The 21,831-nt window shown below is 45.3% G+C and overlaps 1 protein-coding gene across 9 annotated transcripts; it reads left to right on the top strand.

The window, feature by feature from the left end:
- The first annotated feature begins 26 nt into the window (after positions 1–26).
- On the top strand, positions 27–20,239 carry ZNF384 (zinc finger protein 384). 9 transcript variants are annotated; one of them, XM_053921869.1, is made up of 13 exons: positions 27–147; positions 354–409; positions 1,275–1,334; positions 7,536–7,606; positions 8,186–8,423; positions 8,659–8,706; positions 8,909–9,242; positions 10,088–10,180; positions 14,258–14,482; positions 15,132–15,314; positions 16,836–16,914; positions 17,889–18,047; positions 18,630–20,239. In XM_053921869.1, exons 4-13 carry the CDS (start codon positions 7,541–7,543, stop codon positions 19,008–19,010), a joined length of 1,806 nt encoding a protein of 601 aa, XP_053777844.1. In that variant the 5' UTR covers positions 27–147; positions 354–409; positions 1,275–1,334; positions 7,536–7,540; the 3' UTR covers positions 19,011–20,239. The 9 variants fall into 9 exon arrangements, with proteins under 9 accessions (XP_053777844.1, XP_024435060.1, XP_053777848.1 ...); XM_024579292.3 differs by lacking the exon at positions 354–409 and having other exon boundaries at positions 65–147; XM_053921873.1 differs by lacking the exons at positions 27–147; positions 15,132–15,314 and having other exon boundaries at positions 154–409.
- Positions 20,240–21,831: the final 1,592 nt, after the last annotated feature.

A 21,831-nucleotide genomic window follows, 5' to 3' on the forward strand; every position in this document is an offset into this window, starting at 1 on the left:
TTCCCTCCCTCCCCCCCTTTTTTCGTTTCCGGTGCTCCCGCCTTCTCTCCGCGGCGGACCAACTTGGAGCGTGTTGGGGGGGGAGGGAGGGAGGGGCCGTGGAGGAATTGGGGTTCTTGGGAGCACAAGCGGCAGCAGCACTTCCGGGTGAGTGTTAGGGGAGGGAGGGCGGTAGAAAGGGGGCCACCCACTGCTTAGAGCCCCCGCCCTGCGGGTGTCTCGCACGCATTCTGTGCGTGTGAGAGTGTGGTCTCTGTCGCGCCGAAAGTGCGTGCTCGCGCGCTCCGCGGTGCGCTCCCCCTCCCCTCGGCCCCTGAGGTCCTCCCACCCCAGCCGGTTCCCTCCTCTCCCAGCGAACGCCGCCCCTCCCGCGCTCTGGCTCTGGCGCCGCCGCAGCCGTCGCCGCTGGGTGAGTCTCGCGCCGCTGCAGCCGGGGCGCGCCAAGCTCTCTGCTCCTCCCCCCTCCCCTTTTCCCTGGGGGGGGGCGGGGAAGGGGGTGCTCCACGGTGTGACTGTACGTGTGTCCGTCCCGGAACCGGAAGTGGTTGTGGAGGAGCGGGCGATGGGGAGGAATGGGGGGGCTTAGGGGGCGGGTGTCTCTCTGGTGGGTGGCAGAGTTCAGCTCCCTGGTGGAGAAGGAGGGGCATCCCAAGGAAGGGCCTTTGAGGAAGGGGTGGGGGGGTTGACATCAGGAGAAGGCTCCCAGGAACTGTCTCAAGGGAGCAAAGGTTTTGGGGGGACAGCTGGGGTCTCCAATAGATAGACCGCTGTTCAGGCTGAGGGAGGTACTTATTGGCGCAAGGCCTTGGGTAGGCAGGGGCGAAGTCCTCCCAGAAGTGGGGAGGGGAGACCAGAGGAAGTGGCTGGGCCTGAACTGGCCCTGTGCTTGACACAAGGGTTTGTGCATCCCCCTAGTCCTCAGTTTTGCTCTCTGAGCCAGTCCTGGGGGCAGGACCCTTCTCTTCCAACTCTTCTGTTCTCTGACCCCTGGTTACCTGTGGCCCTGTGGAAAGAAGAATCAGTGTCTGAGGCCAAGAATAGAACCCAAACACTGGTGATAGAGTTCATCTTAGTTTCTGGGACTTAGATTTATTTCCTTTGTAGCTACATTGGGGTGGCACTGCCCTGCTGTGATTATAACCGTGCACCTTTGGATTCTTGGTTGGTGGTCCACCTGCCTTCCTGACTGCCTGCTGACAGTCCAAGAATTCCTCCGCAGTTCTCTGGTGCCTGCGCCCTTACTGGCCCCTGTAACCCAGACAATTTGTTTACAGAAAGTTCAGGAGCCCTGGAAAGGAGAAAGAATAAAACAACAGGAGGAAGAGAGAGAGAGGGTAAGACAATTTTGGGTTAATGGTTTTTCTTGTTTGGGGGGAGAAGGGGTCATAATAAAATAGGTTTTTGGGGAGACAGTATAACAGAATTCTTCAAGTAATAGCGATTGTAATACTGGTGTTTGCTGTGGGAGAAAAATCTGCCTTTTCCTACTATCTCTTGGGCATGCCTAGGAAGTTTCTGTGCAGAAAGTTGGTTCTGTACCCCATCACCTTCCATTCCCAACAGTGCTCATCAGGAATGAATTACGAAACGTGCAGGTGAAATCACAAAGTAGGGTTGCATTGTGTCCAAAGGAGAAACTTACATCTACTTTGGGGACAAAGGGGCCCTAATTGCTAGTATGTTCCTTGTGGCATAGCTTTTGGAATTGCTTTCCTGTATTTGGAACCAGCAGAGTTGAGTTTAGAGCAGGATGTGGATCCTTGATATTACAGCTTAGGGTTTGGAGTGGATCTGTTGAGTGATTGAATCTATGACACAGTTTTTTGAATTTGATGTGGCAGGGTGAAGTTTTCAGGAAGAAACTGGGTCATAGGTAGTTTGAAGTAAAGTAGATAAAACTGTACGGAGTAGACTCTGTAAGTGGGCCTGAAAGAATGGAAAATATAAGACTTGATGGTGATAGAATTTTAGGTAGGCTGAAAATGACAATGTATTGATCCCAACAAATTTTGAATTCAGAGCTTATAATCCTAGCGGTATCTCCTAGGATTATAAGGCTGGTTTATAAAATGTATTCCCCATAAGTTCCTGAGCCAAATTGATGATTAAATATTAGGTGCATATCCCCTCTTCTCCAGCCTTCCACTGCCCCCCCGCCCCCCATGCCTCACATTGCCTAGATCCATGATTTATAGTGGAATGGGCAGGTCAAGAGGAACCACTGTGTTGTTCTTCCCACCAGATACAGAGTATGATGGTCCAGCGGTGCCCAGGGTAGAAGGTGATGGTCCAGACTGCCATCTGTGTGGTGGTGGTCCTGTTGGTCTCAAACATGTGTGGTGTGATGGTCTTTTCCAATAAAGTTGGGGTAAACCTGTTTTGAGTTATATTGTACTTGAAAGAGTTTACAGAGAGTAGGAAGGCTCTAAATTCTATTAGGATGGCCCTTTTTGAATGTCCTTAGTAACTGAGAAAAAAACTTTGTTTTCTTACTGAGTAAAAAATGGTCCTCTGTTTTTTGCTTTGTTTTGGTTTTTTCCCTCAAATCCTTAACTAATATTGCAACCTTTCTGTAGTTGTGTATTTTGGAACAGTTTTGCTCAATAGAGTGTCTGAGATCCATGGGTCAAGTTCTTTGTGTAGTTGAATTTGAGTTGATTGTTCTTTGCATCTCTCTTTCTTGTAAGTGTTTCTAGTTGGTGATTACTAAGCTGGAGGCTCTAGAACTGATACTTTGGGGTAGTTCCTTTGTAATTATGTGGTCTTTATGTAATTTCCCCTAATTGTCACTAATAGGCCTCATCACATGGAAGTACTTCTCTTTGTTTCTTTCAGGAGCACTTTGAGCATTTTATTCTTTTTCTGTTTTTTGCTGCCTTCATCCCATCACACTGTGCCTCATGAATTTGTTTTAAGGGGTTTATTTTGCTGCATCGTTTACCCAAATAAAAACTCAGTAGAGTTGCAAGTTACTCATTTCTCCACTGATGTAGGAGCTAAAATTAGATTCCAGAAATCTTGATTCCTAGGTCCATTCTCTAGCTACTTAATGTGGTTGGTGTATTTCATGATTTTCTAAAGGTTGGCTGTGTTAAGAGAATGTTATTTTCCTGAGGAAAAGTTATGCTTTGTTTTAAAAAGAACAAAAAGTTGTAGTAAGTACCGAGAGAGAGGTGGTGGCCTTCATCATGTATACAAAAACCACATGCTGGGGGCAGTGACATCATTATTTTTTGATGGCTCGTAGCACTGTGGAAGGATGGACAGACGGACAGAGCTCTAGTGCAAGAGTTCAAGTCCTACTATGTGTTTATGTATGTTATGTAATACTGTCTTTTTTTTCCTTCACCTCCTCAGTGCTTCCAAGATTTCTTTGGAGATTGAAAAAGAAATAAAGCCTTGGCTGGTGTGGCTCAGTTGGTTGGAGCATCGTCCTGTAGACCAAAAGGTCATGGGTTCAATTCCCGATCAGGGCACATACCTAGGTTGTGGGTTCAATCCCTGGTCAGGGCACTTATGAGAAAGCAACCAATCCATGTTTCTCTCCCCCACCCCCCAAAAGCAATGAAAAAAATGTCCTAGAGTAAGGATTGAAAAAATGCAAAAAATAAATAAATATGTAGTTCCTTAAACCTCTTGAAAGAAAAGAACTGCCCAATTTAATTATAGCAAGCCTTCCTGCTTATTGTTAACATTTGAGGCACAGTGCAGGGGTAAAGTTGAAATTAGAACCCAGATTTTCAATCTGCCAATATACCTCTCTCTACTCACTGTGTTTTTCCTTCTTTCCTGTTCTTTGGGGCTGTAATAGAAATGACTCCTTTGGGTAAACGACTCCTTTTTTGGTGTATTAGCATAGTCATCAAAGCTGGCACTCTGTGTGCAGATGAGATCTCCTTATAATATCATTGGGCTTCTCCAGGTTTTGGAATGTTGGTACATGCCTGCTTAGGTGTCAGAATGGTTTGGTGAGAATTCCTCCATGAAAAAGAGTTAAGAGGGTGAGTGGTAAAATGGACAGTGAACAGGTACTTGAGTGATCTCGCCCCAGCGGCACCCTGTTACACTGCTCCGAGGGCGCCATTTGCCTGTATTTCTGGCAAGAGCCTTCCCTTCTTGACTCTCCACAGTGGTATAGCGTTTCTCAGGTGTCGTTTTGCAGGCAAACATTGCTTCTAGTTGGCCTAGCAGTACTCTCCATGTTACCCCCATTTGGGGGCTGACATATTTGTCAGGAGCCCACAGAGCACACTTACCATTTTGTCTTAGGACCAGCCATAGTTCTGATCTTCAGCCTTGTTCTCTTAAGAACCAAAGCAGAGTGACAGACTGGGTGTCCATGGAAGTGGAGAGGCCTATTATTCAGTTTATCCCTCCTGGATAGTCTGGCCTTTTTACTCAGAATCGTGATTCTAAAATCAGTTATCTTGGTGGCCAAGCGAGGTTTCACAGAGAATATTATCTTTAACTGCTGTCATCAGAACTTCATTTTTGAAAACATAGGTGAGAACTACCTGAAAAATATATAGCCCATTCCTGTAAATATTCTAAATTGTATGTTGTGAATCAAGCCACAACGGCAGAGAGCATGTACTTCAATTACATGGCTTTGCTCTCTTGTAGAATCCCTTTCTCTGACTTGCTCTGCTGTTTACTGTTTGCCTTCAATTTCCTCATTTAAGAAATGGAATTACAGGAGCGAACTTCAGAGAATTGTTGTAGGTATTAAATGATGTGATAGTTGTAAAGTGCTTAGAACAGGACCTTGAACACAGTAAGGGCATAGTAGATGTTAATGGTGGTGGTGGTGGTGATACTGTTCATATCACTTTGTGCGCCCTCTTTATAGGAACCTACAGAAACTGCTTTACCTGCACCACTTGTAGGGCAGTGAGAATAGATAACAGTCCTTTGGGGGGAGGGATGGGCCTCCTCGCAGGAATCTTATCTGAGGACATTGTTATTTTCAGGCTCTCAGTTTCTCCTTAATTTTCACGTCCAAAATGCATTTACTTCCTTGACTCTTTAGGGGGTGTTATCTTCTAGACCCTCCTTTCTTCTACTCTCCAGTACTACATTTCTATCATATATCACCACTCTTGTCTGTTTCACTTTTCTCAGCTAGAAGGTTGGGCAACATGGGGTCATGGGTTAAGGTTTGAACTCCTCACAATGTTTTCGAAATCTGTGTCTGGAGTCCACTGTCATTCATTCAGTTCATTCAATATGGAGTTGCTTACCTGGTGATAAGTCCTGTGTTAGAGACTGGAGAGGTCCAAGATGTGATCTCTGCCTCCCGAAAAGCTTGGCAAGATTGGTTCCCCATAAACTGCGGTCTGTTTGTTTCTCGATTTCTCTTGCCTGGGGAGGACCTGAGGCGCCTAATGCTGGGAGGAAAAGGTTAGCACCTGTTTTGGAGACTGTCTGGTTTTACTGTAATTTGTAACTCAGGGAGCAGGAATTACCTGTAGTTGATCCTCAGTCATTTAATACTGAGCCCCATTTGTGTGAAGCTGCTATAGTCACAAATTTGGTTTGTTGCCTTTCTCCTTTGCTACTTTTTAGGAAAAGTCTGAAATTCAGTTCTGCTTCCCTTTTTAGGATTTATGAAAACTGAAGGTGCTCGTTAATGGAGAAAAAAAAAAATCTGATGAGACTTCTAGAGAAGGATAAGGGACAGGGTTGTATTTAGAGAGATATTCTTTCTGCTTGAACTCCTTTGTTGAAGCTCTTTTCTAGTTTCCTTAGTCAGTACTTGAAACCAAGTTTCTGTATTCAGTCTACCTTCCAGCTCTTAGTATCTCTGCTGTCTGCTGCCAGCATATCCTCAGTGGGACCTGTGGCTGTAGGTCACAGGTCCTTCTTCCCCACCCGAATCTTGATTGCTCTTGGCTCAGAGTACGAGTGTGGTGACCATGTTTATTTCCTGCTGTTCCTTGTTTCCCCATTCCACCAGTCTCAAACTCTCTCTTCACCTGTTTTCTGCTGGGCTGGATCTTTCCTGGTCCAGGATTTTGGGAAGCTACTCTTGACCAACATACTTCCAGTTAAGCCTTTCTAGAAGTAATCAGAATGTAGAAACGAGTGAGTGGTGAGATGCCTTGGTTTGTACTCATTTGTGACTTGCCATGTGATTTTGAGGGATTAACTTTTCTTGCTTATTCTTCACTCCCAAAGTTCTAAGTTTAATTATCATCTGTGTACAGAGAAGAACTCAAGTTCTCAAGTTCAAACTCTCAGAAGCCGGGTGTTTGAGAACTATAAAGCAGGAGTCTAGTAATGTGGATGCGTTCTGGCCCTCCGTTGTCCCTATTCTGAATCCCTTTAGGTGGAAGTCTGGGGTGCTGCTGCTTCTGCTGGTGCTAGAACTTTTTTTTTTTAAACTGGTAACTCCTAGGTTCTCACTGCTTAGCCCAGCGTGTGTGGTATCCAGTGTAGCACCATAGATGTTCTTTGACCTTGGGATCAGTGGTATGTGGTCCCCAGATACCATATGGTACCCAGAAAATACATTGATTTTGCCCTGACTGGTGTGGCTCAGTGAGTTGGGCATCTTCCTGCAAACTGAAAAGTTGCTGGTTTGATTCCTGGTCTGGGCACGTGCCTGGGTTGCCAACCAGGTCCCCAGTTTGGTGGGTGTGGTAGGCAACTGATTGATGTTTCTCTTGAGCATTGATGTTTCTTTTCCCTTCCTTCCTCTCGCTCTAAAAATAAATAAATAAAATCTTTAAAAAACCCCCCGAAACACCTTGATTTTGATTGCCACCAATTTCATTCTTTAATATCCTTCGACGTTTTGTGTATTGGCCTAGAACCTTTCCAAGCTGCATAGAACTATAGATGTATCAGTTAGAACTCTTGGGGTTTTTTATTTCAAGGAAGGAGGATGTGAGGAATAAAGGAAATGAGGAACAGTGTTAGGTGCCCTGCTGTTTGAAGCCAGTCATTAGTGAGTTTCATGGGACTTTGGGCACATCCCTTCCCCTCTCATGACTTTAGTTTCTTTTCTTGTCAGCAAAGGAAACTAATACCAATTCTGTTTCTCGGGGTATGGAAAGTGTTCTGTGGGTAAATGAGATGTGTATACGTTCTTTCACTAGCCTTAACTAGGACTGCCTTTGTTGGATGGGGATATAGTGCTGAGTGGCTCTGACCAGTGAGACTAATATGCTAGATCCTAAGGTATTTTTTAAAATTTTTATTTGTAAAGATTTTATTTATTTTTAGACAGAGGGGAAGGGGGAGAGAGAGAGGAAGAGAAACATGAATGCGTAGTTGCCTCTTGCATGCCCTTACTGGGGACCTGGCCCACAACCCAGGCATGTGTCCTGACTGGGAATGGAATTGGTGACCCTTTGGTTCTCAGGCTGGTGCTCAATCCACTGAACCATACCAACCAGGGCTACATTCTAAGGTCTTGACCGCTGATTCCCAGCCATGTGGCCAAAGAAGAAATCAGGAACTCTTCAACTCCCCTTCTCCATTGCTAAGGTTCAGATTTATTCCTGAGTGTGACGTGGCCTCTCTTTCTTCAGGTAGAATGGAAGAATCTCACTTCAATTCTAACCCGTACTTCTGGCCTTCTATCCCCACAGTCTCAGGACAGGTATGTGTGGTTTGCGTTTCTGCTCCTCTACCATGCTGTACTTCTTTCAGCTCTGAGTAGTAAGTTCTGTTACTGTGAAGACTGATGCAAGACAACACATACTTTTTCACCAGGTCCCCATTATTCAGAATTATATAGTGTTTCTGTTTAGCTTCTTTCTGGAAGCACAAAGATATTAGCTACTCACTCCTTGATATCCAAGGAGGAGGACAGACAATGCTAAGTGCTTAGGGACAAAATCAGACTCTCCCTGAAGAGGCAACTCCCCTCCCCCTTCCTTTTAATTAATTATTTTTTTAATTACACTTGACATATATTAGTTTCAGGTGTCCATCATAGTGATTAGACATTCATATACTTTAAGAAGTGATCACCACAATGGGTCTCTAGACCTATCTGGCATCATGCATAGTTGAGATATTATTGACTATATTCCTTCTGCTATATTTTACATTCCTGTAACTATTTTTATAACTGGCATTTTGTACTTTTTAGTGCCCTTCACCTTTTTTGCTTATCCCCCACCCCTTCCCATCTGATGACCATCAGTTTGTTCTCTGCCCCTTCCATTTCTTCCAGATTGAAAACACGATGTTCATCAACAAGATGAAGGATCAGCTGTTGCCAGAGAAGGGCTGTGGGCTGGCTCCACCCCACTACCCCACCTTGCTGACAGTGCCTGCCTCAGTGTCCCTGCCCTCAGGCATCAGTATGGACACAGAGTCCAAGTCAGACCAGCTGACCCCACATAGCCAGGCGTCTGTTACCCAGAATATCACGGTGGTCCCTGTGGCGTCTACAGGACTAATGACTGCTGGTGAGCAACTCTGCTCTTCTCCAATCTGAGGTGTTGATCTTCCATGATCAGTACCCCAGGCTGGAGGGCTCCAACAACATGGGGAGTGGGAAATGTGTTTGATTACTCAATCAGATTTTTATTAAGTGCCTACTGTGTGCCTAGCAATGCGCTAGGCATTGTGGGGGATACAAAGAAGTAGAAGATGCGGTCCCTGCCTTTGAGGAGGTGACATTCTTTCCTTCTCTGAATCAAGGAGTCTCCTGTTCTCAGAGGTGGAGAAGAGAAGGGAGTCAATCAAGGGGTAAATCTCACTGTTACCAGGGTTGGGGTGGGGACAGGGGTTAGGAGACCATTTTTTTCCTACAGGGTTTGGGGTGTCCTATATACTCTGGGCTGGGGGTGGTGGTAAGGGGCTAAATTAGACAATGATCTGGGGGAAGTTAAATAGGATTTGGATCAGCATTGGGCAGCATGACACCATCTCCTTTTTCTTCCAATCCTAGGTCCTGGTTTGGTAATCACGTCCCCCTCAGGCTCCCTTGTGACCACAGCCTCATCAGCTCAGACCTTCCCCATTTCGGCTCCCATGATTGTCTCAGCTCTTCCCCCTGGCTCACAAGCCCTGCAGGTGGTCCCTGACCTCTCCAAGAAGGTGTCATCATCCCTAACAGAGGAAGGAGGCGGAGGTGGTGGAGGAGGTGGCAGTGTGGCTCCTAAACCCCCCCGGGGCCGAAAGAAGAAGCGGATGTTGGAATCAGGGCTGCCCGAGATGAATGACCCTTATGTCCTCTCTCCTGAGGATGATGACGACCATCAGAAAGACGGAAAGACCTATAGGTATGAACCATCCTGGGGCAGGATGGGGTGAGGATCCCTGTCTCAGCTTCCCTACCCTCTCTTTGTCTTGCCCCTGATCAGGCCATATGCTCTGCCAGCTTCCCACCTCAGATCCGTGTGCATGTCAGGTATTCTGTCACAGGGCAGGAAAGTAGAGCTTCTAGCACTTCGCTGGTGCCTCTTCCCCCAGGATGCAGACCCATTTCACCCAGGGTCATCAGCACTGACTTATTTTTGAGTGGCATAATGGAGTTATTTCTTGTAATGAGGCTTTAGACTGGGTTTGAGACTCTGTCTCTAGCACCTTTTTGCTTTCTGCATTTTCCATTCCTATTTTTCCAAGAAACCTTTCTGTTAAGCGCCTCACCAGTGTGCTCTCCACTGGTTCTTGGGCCATATTTGAGCATTGAGCCTGCCTGACCGACCCTGCATGGTTGGGATAACGGGAGGGGTCTCTATAAAAAGGTGGGAGGAATAGGATACCTCCCTTACCCCTTGGAATAGATGCTTCTAAAATGACTGTGTGCTCACTTTCTAATTCATGGAAGTCATTTTGATTCTTTACTGTCTTTAAGTTGTTCATTGCCAAAAAGCATTATATTTGCATGTGGTACTGTACAAAAGTAATTACATAAGTAAACTTCCCTGCCCTTTGAACATTGCAAATCTTTTTCATTCCCTTGAGAACTATCAAGGGCCCTAGTGGGTTTGGGGAGTTTGGTCCCATTATACAGAGTGGGATAACTACTGTCACAGCTCTGACACAGACAGGGGCAGATGTGCATGGCTGGGAGACTGGGTCTGTCCTTAGTGTACCGAGATGGGCAATGTTGTTCCCATTTTAGGAGCGAAGGGAACTGCGGCACAGGAAATGGACAGAGCCTTGGGCTCATGGATTCAGTTCCCGGCTCCACCACGAACTTGCTGTGTGACCCTGGGCAAGTCCTTTTCCCCTCTCTGGGCCTCAGTTTCCTCATCTGTAAAATGGGGAGAATTCTGTTTCTGCCTCCCATTCGTTGGGGGTATATATATCAGATAAGAGTTGAAATGTTGGGAACTTCAAAAGAGATAAAAATAGCCATCATTTAGCATTTATTGTTTGTATTTACACTTCTGTAGAGAGCAGCTACAACTACAGAGCATTGAAATCCCTCTTTGTGAAGGGAAAACGAGGGGAGTGTTGCTAAATCCAGACAGTGTTGAGCACTGCAGAATTCAGTGTATAGTGCGAAAGCTCATTGCAGCTTTATTATTACAGGTGTATCCTACTCTATACAATAAAAGTGTTCCGGGAAAATGTTTACATCATATCGTATTATAAAGGTACCTGACAAATTTGATTCATTTAAAGGCATTTTTTTATATGTCATTTCGTAAATGAAAATTCCTCTTCAGTGTATTTTGTAGAAATCTGGATTTTTATGTATTTGCTTAAAGTGAGGTCTGGTGACATGGAGATGCACCTACAGAAACTTTGCTGTGGTGGGAGGAGTGGGGGGGGCTCTCCGACACCCCGTGGAGCCCTTCACATGGATCAGGGTCCTCTGATTCTGCCAATGTTTTCTTGTTTGTTAGTGTTCTGGACCCACATTAAAGCTATCTCTGGCCTTCCCAGACTGTCAATATGGAAAGAAATGTGAATATACAATTAGAAGGAAGCTCTGATGGGATTTTCCACAGCCTCGATGTTTTTGGAATTCTTGATAGACCCCACACCTAGGTGACGAAAGAGAACTCTGAAATTTAAGGGGGACTAATTACATTCTAGGTGAATGGAATTTATTCAGAAACTCAGAACTCGGAAGTTCTAATGGAATCTTTTTAATCACAAAGACTCCCTCTTTCAATGCATGTGTGGGTCAACCACATCCATTCCTGTGGCCAGTGGTATTTGACTGTGTATTGGGGAATTGGGTTCTGTTGCTCTGGGCAAGTCAACTTATTTCTGACTCTTTGTTCCCCTCTGTAAAATAGGAAGATCAATCGTGGCCCTCATCTGTCTTGCAGAAATGTTTTGATGGGAAAATCAGACTATTTGAAATGGTTTTTGAGCATCTTAGGAAAACAATGGGATGATAATTCATTATGGTTATTGTAAGCAAGGTCATTGCACTGCATGCTTCCAAAGGAGCACTGTTCTCACGTTGGTTGTGAATGGTGCCCCCTCAAGTTGTGCACCCAGTGACACAAAAGGGGTGTCAGCTTTTCTGTCCCCCACTAACTGCTCCCTGCCACAACTCTCCTAAATCAGATTCTTTTTCAACCACACAACACTTTGCATGAAAGAACTTACACTCCTTTCTCTGGCTTCATAGGATTTCAGAGTTGGAGATACTTTAATGGTCACCTAAGCTGTCTCTTCTCTATAGTTTTAGTCCCCTAAACATTCCTGGAAGATAACTGTCCAGCCTCTCCTTGAATACCTCTGTGTGAGGAATCATAGGCTAGAATCATAGCTTTCTACTGAATAACTATTTGTCCTTTGGCAAAGTACTTAGCCTTCCTGAGCATTCCCGTTCCTTTCTGTAAAACAGGGATAATACTTGCTACCTTGTGGCGAGGGGTGGAAACACTGTTTAAAGTTCCCTGGCAATATGAGGCACAACAAGTGGCAAACTTACTAACATCATTTTTGTACCTAGTACCTTTTGAGACTGCTGGTTTTGTTGCCAGTCCATTATTGAAGAATTTAAGTTTTGTAGATTCTTCTCTAGTTGAAAACTTTGGTGAACTTTTCCTCTTTTATAATTAATTTCATATTAAGGTGTGTGTTTGTATGTTCAGCACTCATACACTAAATGAGATTTTTTTGAGTTAAAATGAATGTGTCGTTCCACTTCTGAGAAATTTTAGTAACCAAGGGTAATTATTTTGTAACTTTAGTGCAGTTCCCCTCCGAGTGACAATGTGTCCAGTTTCTTTTTTTTTTTTTTCAGTCCTCGCCAGAGGATATATAGGGTCCAGCACAAATAACGCCCCTTTTTTATTACAAAATCCTAAGCATTTAATTCTGTAACATAATAATATCACACTCAAGCACACCATATGGCATTTTAGGTGAAATGTTCAAATTAAAACTATAAATTATTACACCCATATTATTACCCTACCAACCACATTCAAGTAGGCATTACTTCTGCCGGACCCTGTATTTGTTGATTTTAGAAAGAGAGAAAGGGAGTTGGGGGTAGGGGAGAGAAACATCAATTGACTGCCTCCCATACATGCCCCGACAAGGGAACATCCCACAACCTAGCTAGTTCTGTGCCCTGACTGGGAATCAAACCTGTGACCTTTTGGTGTACGGTACGCTGCTCCAACCAACTGGCCCACCTGGCCCAGGCCAATGTGTCCAGTTTCTAACCTCAGTCTTAGTGACCCATCCACGCTGATGCTGTTAACATTAATGCAGTTTTATTATTAGAGAATACTGGCTTACTTTAGACTGTCCTGGATATTTGCTGGCCTTTCTAGGGACAGATATTTATCTATTTTATAGACCAGAAAATTGAGGTCTGGATTGATGTGCAAGCCTATAACTGAACCCTGAGTAGAGCCCAGGTGTCCAGACTTCCCATTGGCTGTGTCCTTTGGACTCTTGCTACCTATCAGTAGAACCTCCTCACCTCCTCTACAGTGGTTGGGCATCCCAGACAACAGTCAGCAATTGGTAAACTGGTGATTGCGTTTCTTCTGGAGTTATCAAGTAACTAGAGAAATAATTGGTTTTAATTATTAGAACTTTAATAGAAGCGTTAATAGAGGGACCATACCCCAGCTGACAGTAATATCTTTTTCTCTGAGGAGCTCAGAGTTCTTTGTAGTCTTGCACTCAGTTATTCTTTAAAAGTTCTCCTGGGGTCATAAAAAAGTAGAAATCACCCCTCACATACTCCCAAGCCCCTCTGACAAAGAGAAGTAGGGAAACTCAGAGAAGAGGTATTTGTCCCAGTTACCGGGCTTCTAGGCTATCGCCCTTTCTACCAGCCCACACTGTACACTAGTGACTTGTTTAGGAATGCTAGGGTTCTGGCCCACATACAAATAGCTTTTACGCAATAAAGTCTGAATAGGTATGGTTTGTCTTGCTCAGAGGCCTTCCTACTTAGTATTGTTGGGCAGTGTTGAAGTAGGAAGACTACCAATGCAGATGATGAGTGAAAGTGTATTCAGATGCTCTCGATGTCAACCCAGAGTGCTGACATGGGCTCCATGTGCGAGGAAAGAGGAAATTTTTAGCAGGGAGGCTCAGTGTTTTGCAAGTCTTTTTCTTTTAAATATTCGAGGGACACAACCCACTTTTAACAGATACTTTGGCTCATTTGCAGAAATGGGTCTCACATAATTGCCTGGGAGGTAGGGGTGGCCGGTGGAACATCAGATACAGGGGGGAGGCCAGACATAATGTGACTTGGAAAAGCCCCTCCAAGTACTGTAATTCTGATACTTCCCCACCCCCATCCCTCTAGGAATCCCTGGCAAAAAGGAAGTAGGAGAAAATCTGAGAGAAGGCAATTATCTGTGGAGACAGGAGAGAAGTCGTTCTGGGTAATCTAGTCAGTTTGTCCTCATTGTCATTTCACAAGTTTGAGGAATACCTGAGTGATGTGCTTATATGTGGGAAATTGGAGGAAAGAGTTCTTTAAAAGTTTGAAATTAAGTTAGAGGCAGAAGGAAAACAGAAGTTAGCTGATAATCCTAGCCAGTGAAATTCACATTAGCCCAGAGCCTATAATAAGATTTTCCTGTCTTACCTCACTGAATTCTTGTTTTTGTACACCTGTAGAGAGGGCAATCATTCAGCAAACCTTTATTGAGTATTTATATTGTACTGGGCTGTGTTAGAAGCTTTGGCTATAAAAATAAATAAAAAAGAGCCTCTTCTCTAATGGGCCTACGATGTAGTTGGAATAGGAAAGAGATTAGAGGGGTTGACTTCTTCGGAAGTAGAGGGGAGGGTTCAGCAGTGCCTTCTTAGTGGGAAGGATTTTAACCGCTGCCCTCACTTGGCCTAGGTGCCGGATGTGCTCACTGACATTCTACTCAAAGTCGGAGATGCAGATCCACTCCAAGTCACACACCGAGACCAAGCCCCACAAGTGCCCACATTGTTCCAAGACCTTCGCCAACAGCTCCTACCTGGCCCAGCACATCCGTATCCACTCAGGGGCTAAGCCCTACAGTTGTAACTTCTGTGAGAAATCCTTCCGCCAGCTCTCGCACCTCCAGCAGCACACCCGGTAAGGCTGCTCTTGGTTTTCTCCCACTGCCTGGCCGTTCTCTCCATGTTTCCTTTCCAACTTTGCCCTTTGGGAGCCTCAATTCTCTCCCATTACTGTCTGTGAAAATTAAACTCTATGTCATAGGACTTTGGGGGGGCCTGGGAAATTGTGGTCTTCAATCCCAAAGTCTGGAACGATTTTTGTGGTTTCTCTCTGTGTCTGTGTTTGGAAATCTTCTGCAGAGCAGGCCCTGCTTTTACTATATGCTTCAGTTCAGAGCCAAGGTGTGCATTCAACTTCAGGTCCATGGGGAACAGGCGGTATTGGTCTTTGTTCAAATTACAGTTTGGAAGCAGGGTGTCTGTGGTGAGTGTGTAATCTTAGAGCCAAACGGAGGGTTGATGAAACTGAAATCTTTAAGGTTACCAGAAGCCAGGGGTTCCAGCTCTTCATCATCTCACTGCCATTTTAGCCACCGACTTAAGCTCAGCAACAACCTAGATCTTGGTGTCCTCTTCATTAGCCTCTCCAGGCCGGAGAATATTTGGGAGGAGGGAGGAGGGGGTGTTTTCATCCGTCAAGCAACATCATTTCACCCAGCAGAGAGCTGAGCCCGTGGTGTCGAACTGCTTCCTCCTCCCCCCTTCCCTCCTCTCCTCTCCGGCAGGATCCACTCGAAGATGCACACGGAGACCATCAAGCCCCACAAGTGCCCGCACTGCTCCAAGACCTTCGCCAACACCTCCTACCTGGCTCAGCACCTCCGTATCCACTCGGGGGCCAAGCCCTACAACTGTTCCTACTGCCAGAAGGCCTTCCGCCAGCTCTCCCACCTCCAGCAGCACACACGGTAAGGGAGAGTGGCAGGCTACTGCCCCCGCCCCGCTGGCATGCCCACCCCACCCCCGCCCCGGACACACACAACAACCCGCATGCGGGGGGCGGGGGAGAAACCTGGCTGGAGGAGAGACCTGGCTGGAGGAGAACACAACTTTCATCTGGGAAAAAGAACAAGTGACAACATGGAGACACAAATGGATGCTCAGAGAGAGCCTTTCTGGGGCAGAAGCTACACTGGGGAGATGGAATGACTGTGTGATATTCCCAGATGCATGGGAGGAAGAGATTGACCTGGAGCAGAGACAACTCTTACTTCCCTCATTTGCTTCCCTGAAAACACCTATGCACACATCTTGCAAGATTTTCTCCTTGATGCTAAAGCCAGGGCATTTGAAGATGATACCTCTAGCCCTTAGGGCACCACTATGAAGGGAAGATACAGACGTTAGCTGGGTACCAGCCTGCTAACACCTACAGCAACAAGCGAGGCTCCAAGGGATGCCAGGAGTAGAAAACAAAACCCAACATGTCCTAAATCTTAAAGAGCCAGCAAACAACGAAAAAGCTCATATTTCGTAAGGATGCCCACTGTTTGTCCCATGAATCTGGAGTGACTAGGAGGAAGTGACTCTGCCAACTAGAAGAATTGATGTCCTTCAGTGGTATCTCAAGTTGAACCAGAATCCACACTCTTACTAAATACCTGGCTGCTACTGGATGTGATGATATTCTTCAAGTGGTCAGACATTGTGCTTTGTGAAGAGGAGGAGTTGGGCTTTCCTCACAAGGAGACATATCCTGTGATGTTTTCAAGATTTTATACCAGAGGTCCAGAAAACCACCTGGTCTCAAAGATGGTCCCGAAGTCCCTGATGAGAAGCAGGTGTCCGTGCACCCTCAAGTCCTTGGCTCATCTCAATGGAGGGTCCTATAGAGTTTGAGAAACAGGTCAAATTGGTACTAAACTAGGCATTTCCTGCCATTAGGGGGCTGGACTGGGAAAAGCCTGAAGGAGTTTCTGCAAGTATTCTTATCACTGCTACTTTCCATAGTTAGCATAACTCTGTGCTTTTCTTTGATACCAGAACTTTCTCTGGGAGTGGTACTCGAGGCAGTGGGGGTAGTTTCTGGCTGGTGAGTGGGGGCCAAGGAAAAAGTTTTATGTGTTTTTTCTTTTTCCTTACTATTGTGTTTACCTTATGTTTCTGAGCATTCATCAGGGATAATTACTGTAGGAGCTTACTTGTATACCAAACGTGACCTGCCTGTCCCTGGGCTGCTGAGCTACCAGTCCCTCCTTCCCCAGCAGGAGGAGTCCATCTTGAACTGAGTGATGCAGGCAGTAAGCAGAAGTTAGGCACTACGGCCTGATCCATGTCAGAGAGGAGCTGAGACGTCCTGGAGATCCATCTCACATTCCCACTCCCGTGGGAGGACAGGAGTGGCCTTGAGGAGGCTTGTTTAGGAGCCAGTCCCCAAGTGGCCTTGCTGATGACAGCCTTTCCCTTTCTTGTTTTCTCATCCCATGCAGAATCCACACCGGTGATAGACCATATAAATGTGCACACCCAGGCTGTGAGAAAGCCTTTACACAGCTCTCTAATCTGCAGGTAAATGTTCCTTTTTCCACATGGGGCCTTGACTCCAAGACTTGGGTCGAAGTGCCATTTAACTCGTAAAGAAGTTCTTAAACTTTTTCAGGACCCCTTCACACTTTTAATAATTATCGGGGAACCCAGAATGCTTTTGTTGATGTAGGTAATGTTTTTCTATATAGATATTGTAAACTGTTGTTTAAAAAACAACAAACCCATTGTATGTTAACACAAATAACATATTCCCTGCCCAGCCTGGTGTGGCTCAGTGGATTGAGTGCAGGCCTGCGAACCAAAGGGTCGCCAGTTCGATTCCCAGTCAGGGCACATGCCTTGGTTGTGGGCCAGGCCCACCGGCGTGAGAGGCAACCACACGTTGTTTCTCTCCCTCTCTTCCTTCTTTCCCTTCTCTCTAAAAATGAATAAATAAAATCTTTTTTAAAAAAAATAACATATTCCAAAACACATACCCACCAAAAAATTTAGTGAAAAGGCATTATTTTACTTTACATTTTTTTCACATTTCTTTAAATTATAGCTTACCGGAAGATGGCTAGATCTCGTGTCTACTGTGTTCAATCTATTGCAATATTACTCATCATTTAATCTCTGTACAGTCATGAGAGAATGAGAGTAAAAAGGCAGACATTGTCTTACTACTATTTTGAAAATAGTTTTGGCCTTGTGGACCCCTTGAAAAGGTCTTGGTATTCCCCGGTGACCCCCATGTCTCACCCGGAGAACCACTGGATGAGTGAGACAAGCACAGCCATCATTCTTCCTTTCAGAGTCCTGGTCTGTGCTGCATGAGGTATGCTTCCTCCCTTAGCCTATGGCTACTGAAGTTTCATTTGAAGCAATTTCTACTGCCTTTAGATGGAAGGAGAACCTGGGAGATCTAACACCCTGTTTAGAGCTTTCCATTAAGGTCAAGGAGGCAGGAGGGAAAAGTCTAATACACTCATCCTTATTTTTACCAATTTTATCAGTCCCACAGACGGCAGCACAACAAAGATAAACCGTTCAAGTGCCACAACTGTCATCGGGCTTACACAGATGCAGCCTCACTAGAGGTGCACCTATCTACGCATACGGTGAAGCATGCCAAGGTGTACACCTGCACTATATGTAGTCGGGCATATACGTCGGTGAGTGCTTGGTGCCTTCTCTTTCTTTCTTAGGCCCGTAAGACTACAATCCACTTTACCCCGTCTTTCTGGATAAAGATCTGTTGCAGTGAATCTGCTGCCTCCCTCGCTCCAACTTATAGTATCAAGAAGAACAGAATCTAAATAGACCCAAAGCTGAGGAATTTAGGGGATGCCTGATCCCTTAATCCTATAGAAATTGCTAAACAATGATTCTTCATTTTACTTGAACATAAGGCAAATTAAAGCAACCTGAGAATTTGGGAAAAGAAAGATTTCTGTTAGATGTTTTCCATTAGACTCCAGAAAAAGGTTGTAGAGTTGTTCCATTCAAAGATCTTTCGGAAAATGACAGTTTTTTCTGTGCTGTCAAATGCCCATGGTGACTCTAAAGGTCCCCCTTCTCCTCTCTAGCCAGGAGTGAGCCTTGAAAGTGGCACAGGGTGAACCTGCCGATGACTTCAGGACATTTCTGTAAAAGTATTGTTCTATTTAAAGCAAAGAAAGAGCCTAGGATGCTAGTTACAAGTAATCTCTTTCCTTCTCTTTCCTCCCTCAACTCCTTTTCACTATTTCCCTCAGGAAACGTACCTTATGAAACATATGCGCAAACACAACCCTCCTGATCTCCAGCAACAAGTACAGGCTGCGGCGGCAGCAGCGGCAGTGGCCCAGGCCCAGGCCCAGGCTCAAGCTCAAGCTCAAGCTCAAGCCCAAGCCCAAGCCCAAGCTCAAGCTCAAGCCCAGGCTTCCCAGGCATCGCAGCAGCAGCAGCCACAGCCACCACACTTCCAGTCCCCTGGGGCAGCCCCCCAGGGTGGGGGTGGTGGGGACAGCAACCCCAACCCTCCACCCCAGTGTTCCTTTGACCTGACCCCCTATAAGACAGCCGAGCATCATAAGGACATCTGCCTCACTGTCACCACCAGCACCATCCAGGTGGAGCACCTGGCCAGCTCCTAGAGACCTGTGCTGCCACCCACTGGGAAGAGGGGAAAGAAGTTCTGGTCTCTTCTTTCTCCAACTCTTGGTGGGAAAAAGTCCTCTTCTTCCTTGACATGCCTTGGCTCCATCTCCTTGGACCTCAGGCACAGACTTCCTTCACAGGATACCATCCTTATTTTCAACTCCTCTTCAAAAAAGAACATCAGCCCTTCTGATTGCAGAGGAATACTGAGCTGGTAGTGTAATCCAGCAGCCTCCCTTCCTAAGCATAGCTTTTAAAAATTGGGAGTTGGTGCTCAAGGGAGGGATTTGCTATGACCTCATAGAAACTTTTCCATTGTGGGCACTTACTCTCTCCTTACCCTCATAATCCTCGAAGTTCAGGCTGGTAGAAGACTAGAGGCTGGCCCTCCCAGACACCAGAGACACGGGAGCCCTAAATGTAACCAGCCTCCTGTTCTGATCTTACCTGTGAAAGAACAGAGTTTTCTCACACGCCCTGACCCCTGGGAGTCTTTTTCTTCCCCCTCATGGTCTCACTTCAGTTCTTACCTAATGCTGGAGGAAGGGGATCTGGGTGGGGGGATGGTCAGACTCCCTTTATTTGTAAAGGGGCATGGGCTGAGATGTGGTCCCCAAGGGGCCGGCAATCCCCAAAATGGTTGAGGGTGGCTTAGAAGTGTGGGTTATGGTTGTCCTTGGAGCCCTTCCTCTTCTCTGCTAACCAAAATCCTATACTCTCAGTTTCTCCATCCCAAAACGTAAGGAGGTATGAGAGCTTTGTGTTCTTTATGAAATCCTGTAACAATGGGGTTTTGCAGAGAAGGGAGGGTTCAGGGCAAACACAAGGACTGGACTTAGCTCCCTAGGTGCCACGGTCAGTTGCCGGATATGGATTTATATATAAATATATATATATATAAATATATATATACCCACTCATCACGGCCATCTTTGTTGTAACCATTTCTGTGTTTATAAATGCATTATCTCTGAGAATTTTCATATTGATGTTTTGTTTATTTTTGTCTTCTTTTTTCCCCACCCTGTCTTCTGGCCAATGACATTTTTATTTTCTTTTGTCTTTTTTTTTTTTTTTTAATCATGACGGATTTTAGAGAAAAGAGAAAATGAAAAAAAATCAGGAAATCAGTTGTTATAAAGCAATTTAAAATGAAGAAAAACCTTATGTACAAACCAAGGGGTGTTTTTAGAACCTTGTATAGAAATAAATTCGTGTAAAAGGATCAGAGGCAGTGGAGCTGCTGATGTGAGCGAGCATGGGAAAAGCTATTTGGAGAGCTGTTCAAGGCGAGTACTAAGGATTTACACTAGAGTTTGTATATGTGAAGAATGAATGTTGTGTGATTAGACTTGGTGTGTGTCCCCAGCCATAGAAGAGTATAGCTTTGATATTTTTGAAGTGGAATCTTGGTTATAAGGACTTCTACATACAAATCTTGCCATGGGGACTGCATTGCCCCCCATAAATATGTGAGAGCAAGGTTCCAGTCATGTTAAAACCACTAAGCTCCTTATCAAAGAATTGCAAGCATGGCCTCTTGAAAGGACCTGTGCTCTTGCCTGAGCATCAGCGGGCTCAGTGCTAATTCTAGCTGGCATGTGTGTACTTACATGTGTCTTCGTTGTACTGTGGCACCTAAAACAGGTTTCCCGTGGTGGAAACCATAACCAGGGTTGAGTAACATTGCGGGACAGTTGTGCAGAGGAGTAGAGGGCGGTCAGAAAGCCTGGACATCAGCCCTGGCTCTACTATCAAACAGTGTTGGCTGAGATGCGTCTTCAGGTGTTAAATGAAGGTTGGGCTAGATCACCTCCAAGATTCCTCTTTGAAAATTTTAAAAAACCTTTAAGCCCTGAAAAAGTTATGACAAAGCTCCCACATCTGATAACACGTCTATCCTCTGGGACTGCTGGGCCCAGTGCTCATCACTCAGCTTAGTGTGGATAGTCAATGAAATAATGTGAGCAAGATAATCTCCATCTGTGGTATGGCACTAATGGAATAATGGAATACCACATGACCAAATATGCTGGCGTTTGTTAGCTTCCTGAATATTTTGTGCATTTTCCCCCTACGCTCACCGTCAGTCTAAAAGGTCCTGGCAGCCTACCTTCATCACAGTTATTAAAATCAGAATCTTTTTTTTAAGTATTGTAAAATTTATTTTTAGAGAGAGGGAGAGAAATATAGATGTGCAAGAGAAACATAGATAGGCTGCTTGTCATTGGAGGCCTGGCCCGCAACCCAAGCATGCGCCTTGATGGGGAATTGAACCCACCACCTTTTGGCTTGCAGGAGACGCTCAACCCACTGAGTCACACCAGTCAGGCTACTTTTTTTTTTTTTTTTTTTTAATGATATGCTCGATTCACTGAGCAACAACCCTGTGAAGTAGGTACTGTCCTCATTTTATGGGAAATAGGCACAGAACTTAAATTACTTACCAAGGGACATGGCACTTTAGAGTGAAGCTTAGGTTCAATTATCTGACCACTTGCTTAGTAAACGTAGGGTTTCACATTATATTTCACATATTCTAAATTATGTATTTGAAAACCTGTACCATTGGTAATTATCAAGAAAGTGTGTTAGGAGTGACAGTGCTCTCCAAAACACTGCCTTACACCATGGTTAGGTTATGAGCGTTGCGTTATTTCACTAGTGCGGGGGCAGTCTGTCACGCACTTGATGGCATCCATCCTGGTGAAAAGCATAGTTTTTATGGTACTGTAGCTGAGGAGGGGACAGCTGGCATCTAACTGGCGGGGTTGTGGCAACTCGTTCATTACACGCCCTAGTCCTTTCAGAATCCTG

The sequence above is a fragment of the Desmodus rotundus genome, chromosome 3 (genome assembly GCF_022682495.2).
Source record: "Desmodus rotundus isolate HL8 chromosome 3, HLdesRot8A.1, whole genome shotgun sequence".
NCBI lineage: Eukaryota > Metazoa > Chordata > Mammalia > Chiroptera > Phyllostomidae > Desmodus > Desmodus rotundus.

Coding starts and splice junctions, on each gene's coding strand:
- ZNF384 (XM_053921869.1), top strand. CDS start 7,541: ATGGAAGAATCTCACTTCAATTCTAACCCGTACTTCTGGCCTTCTATC. Junction 10,181..14,257: donor AACTTGCTGTGTGACCCTGG/GCAAGTCCTTTT, acceptor CACTTGGCCTAG/GTGCCGGATGTGCTCACTGA. Junction 16,915..17,888: donor CACAGCTCTCTAATCTGCAG/GTAAATGTTCCT, acceptor CAATTTTATCAG/TCCCACAGACGGCAGCACAA.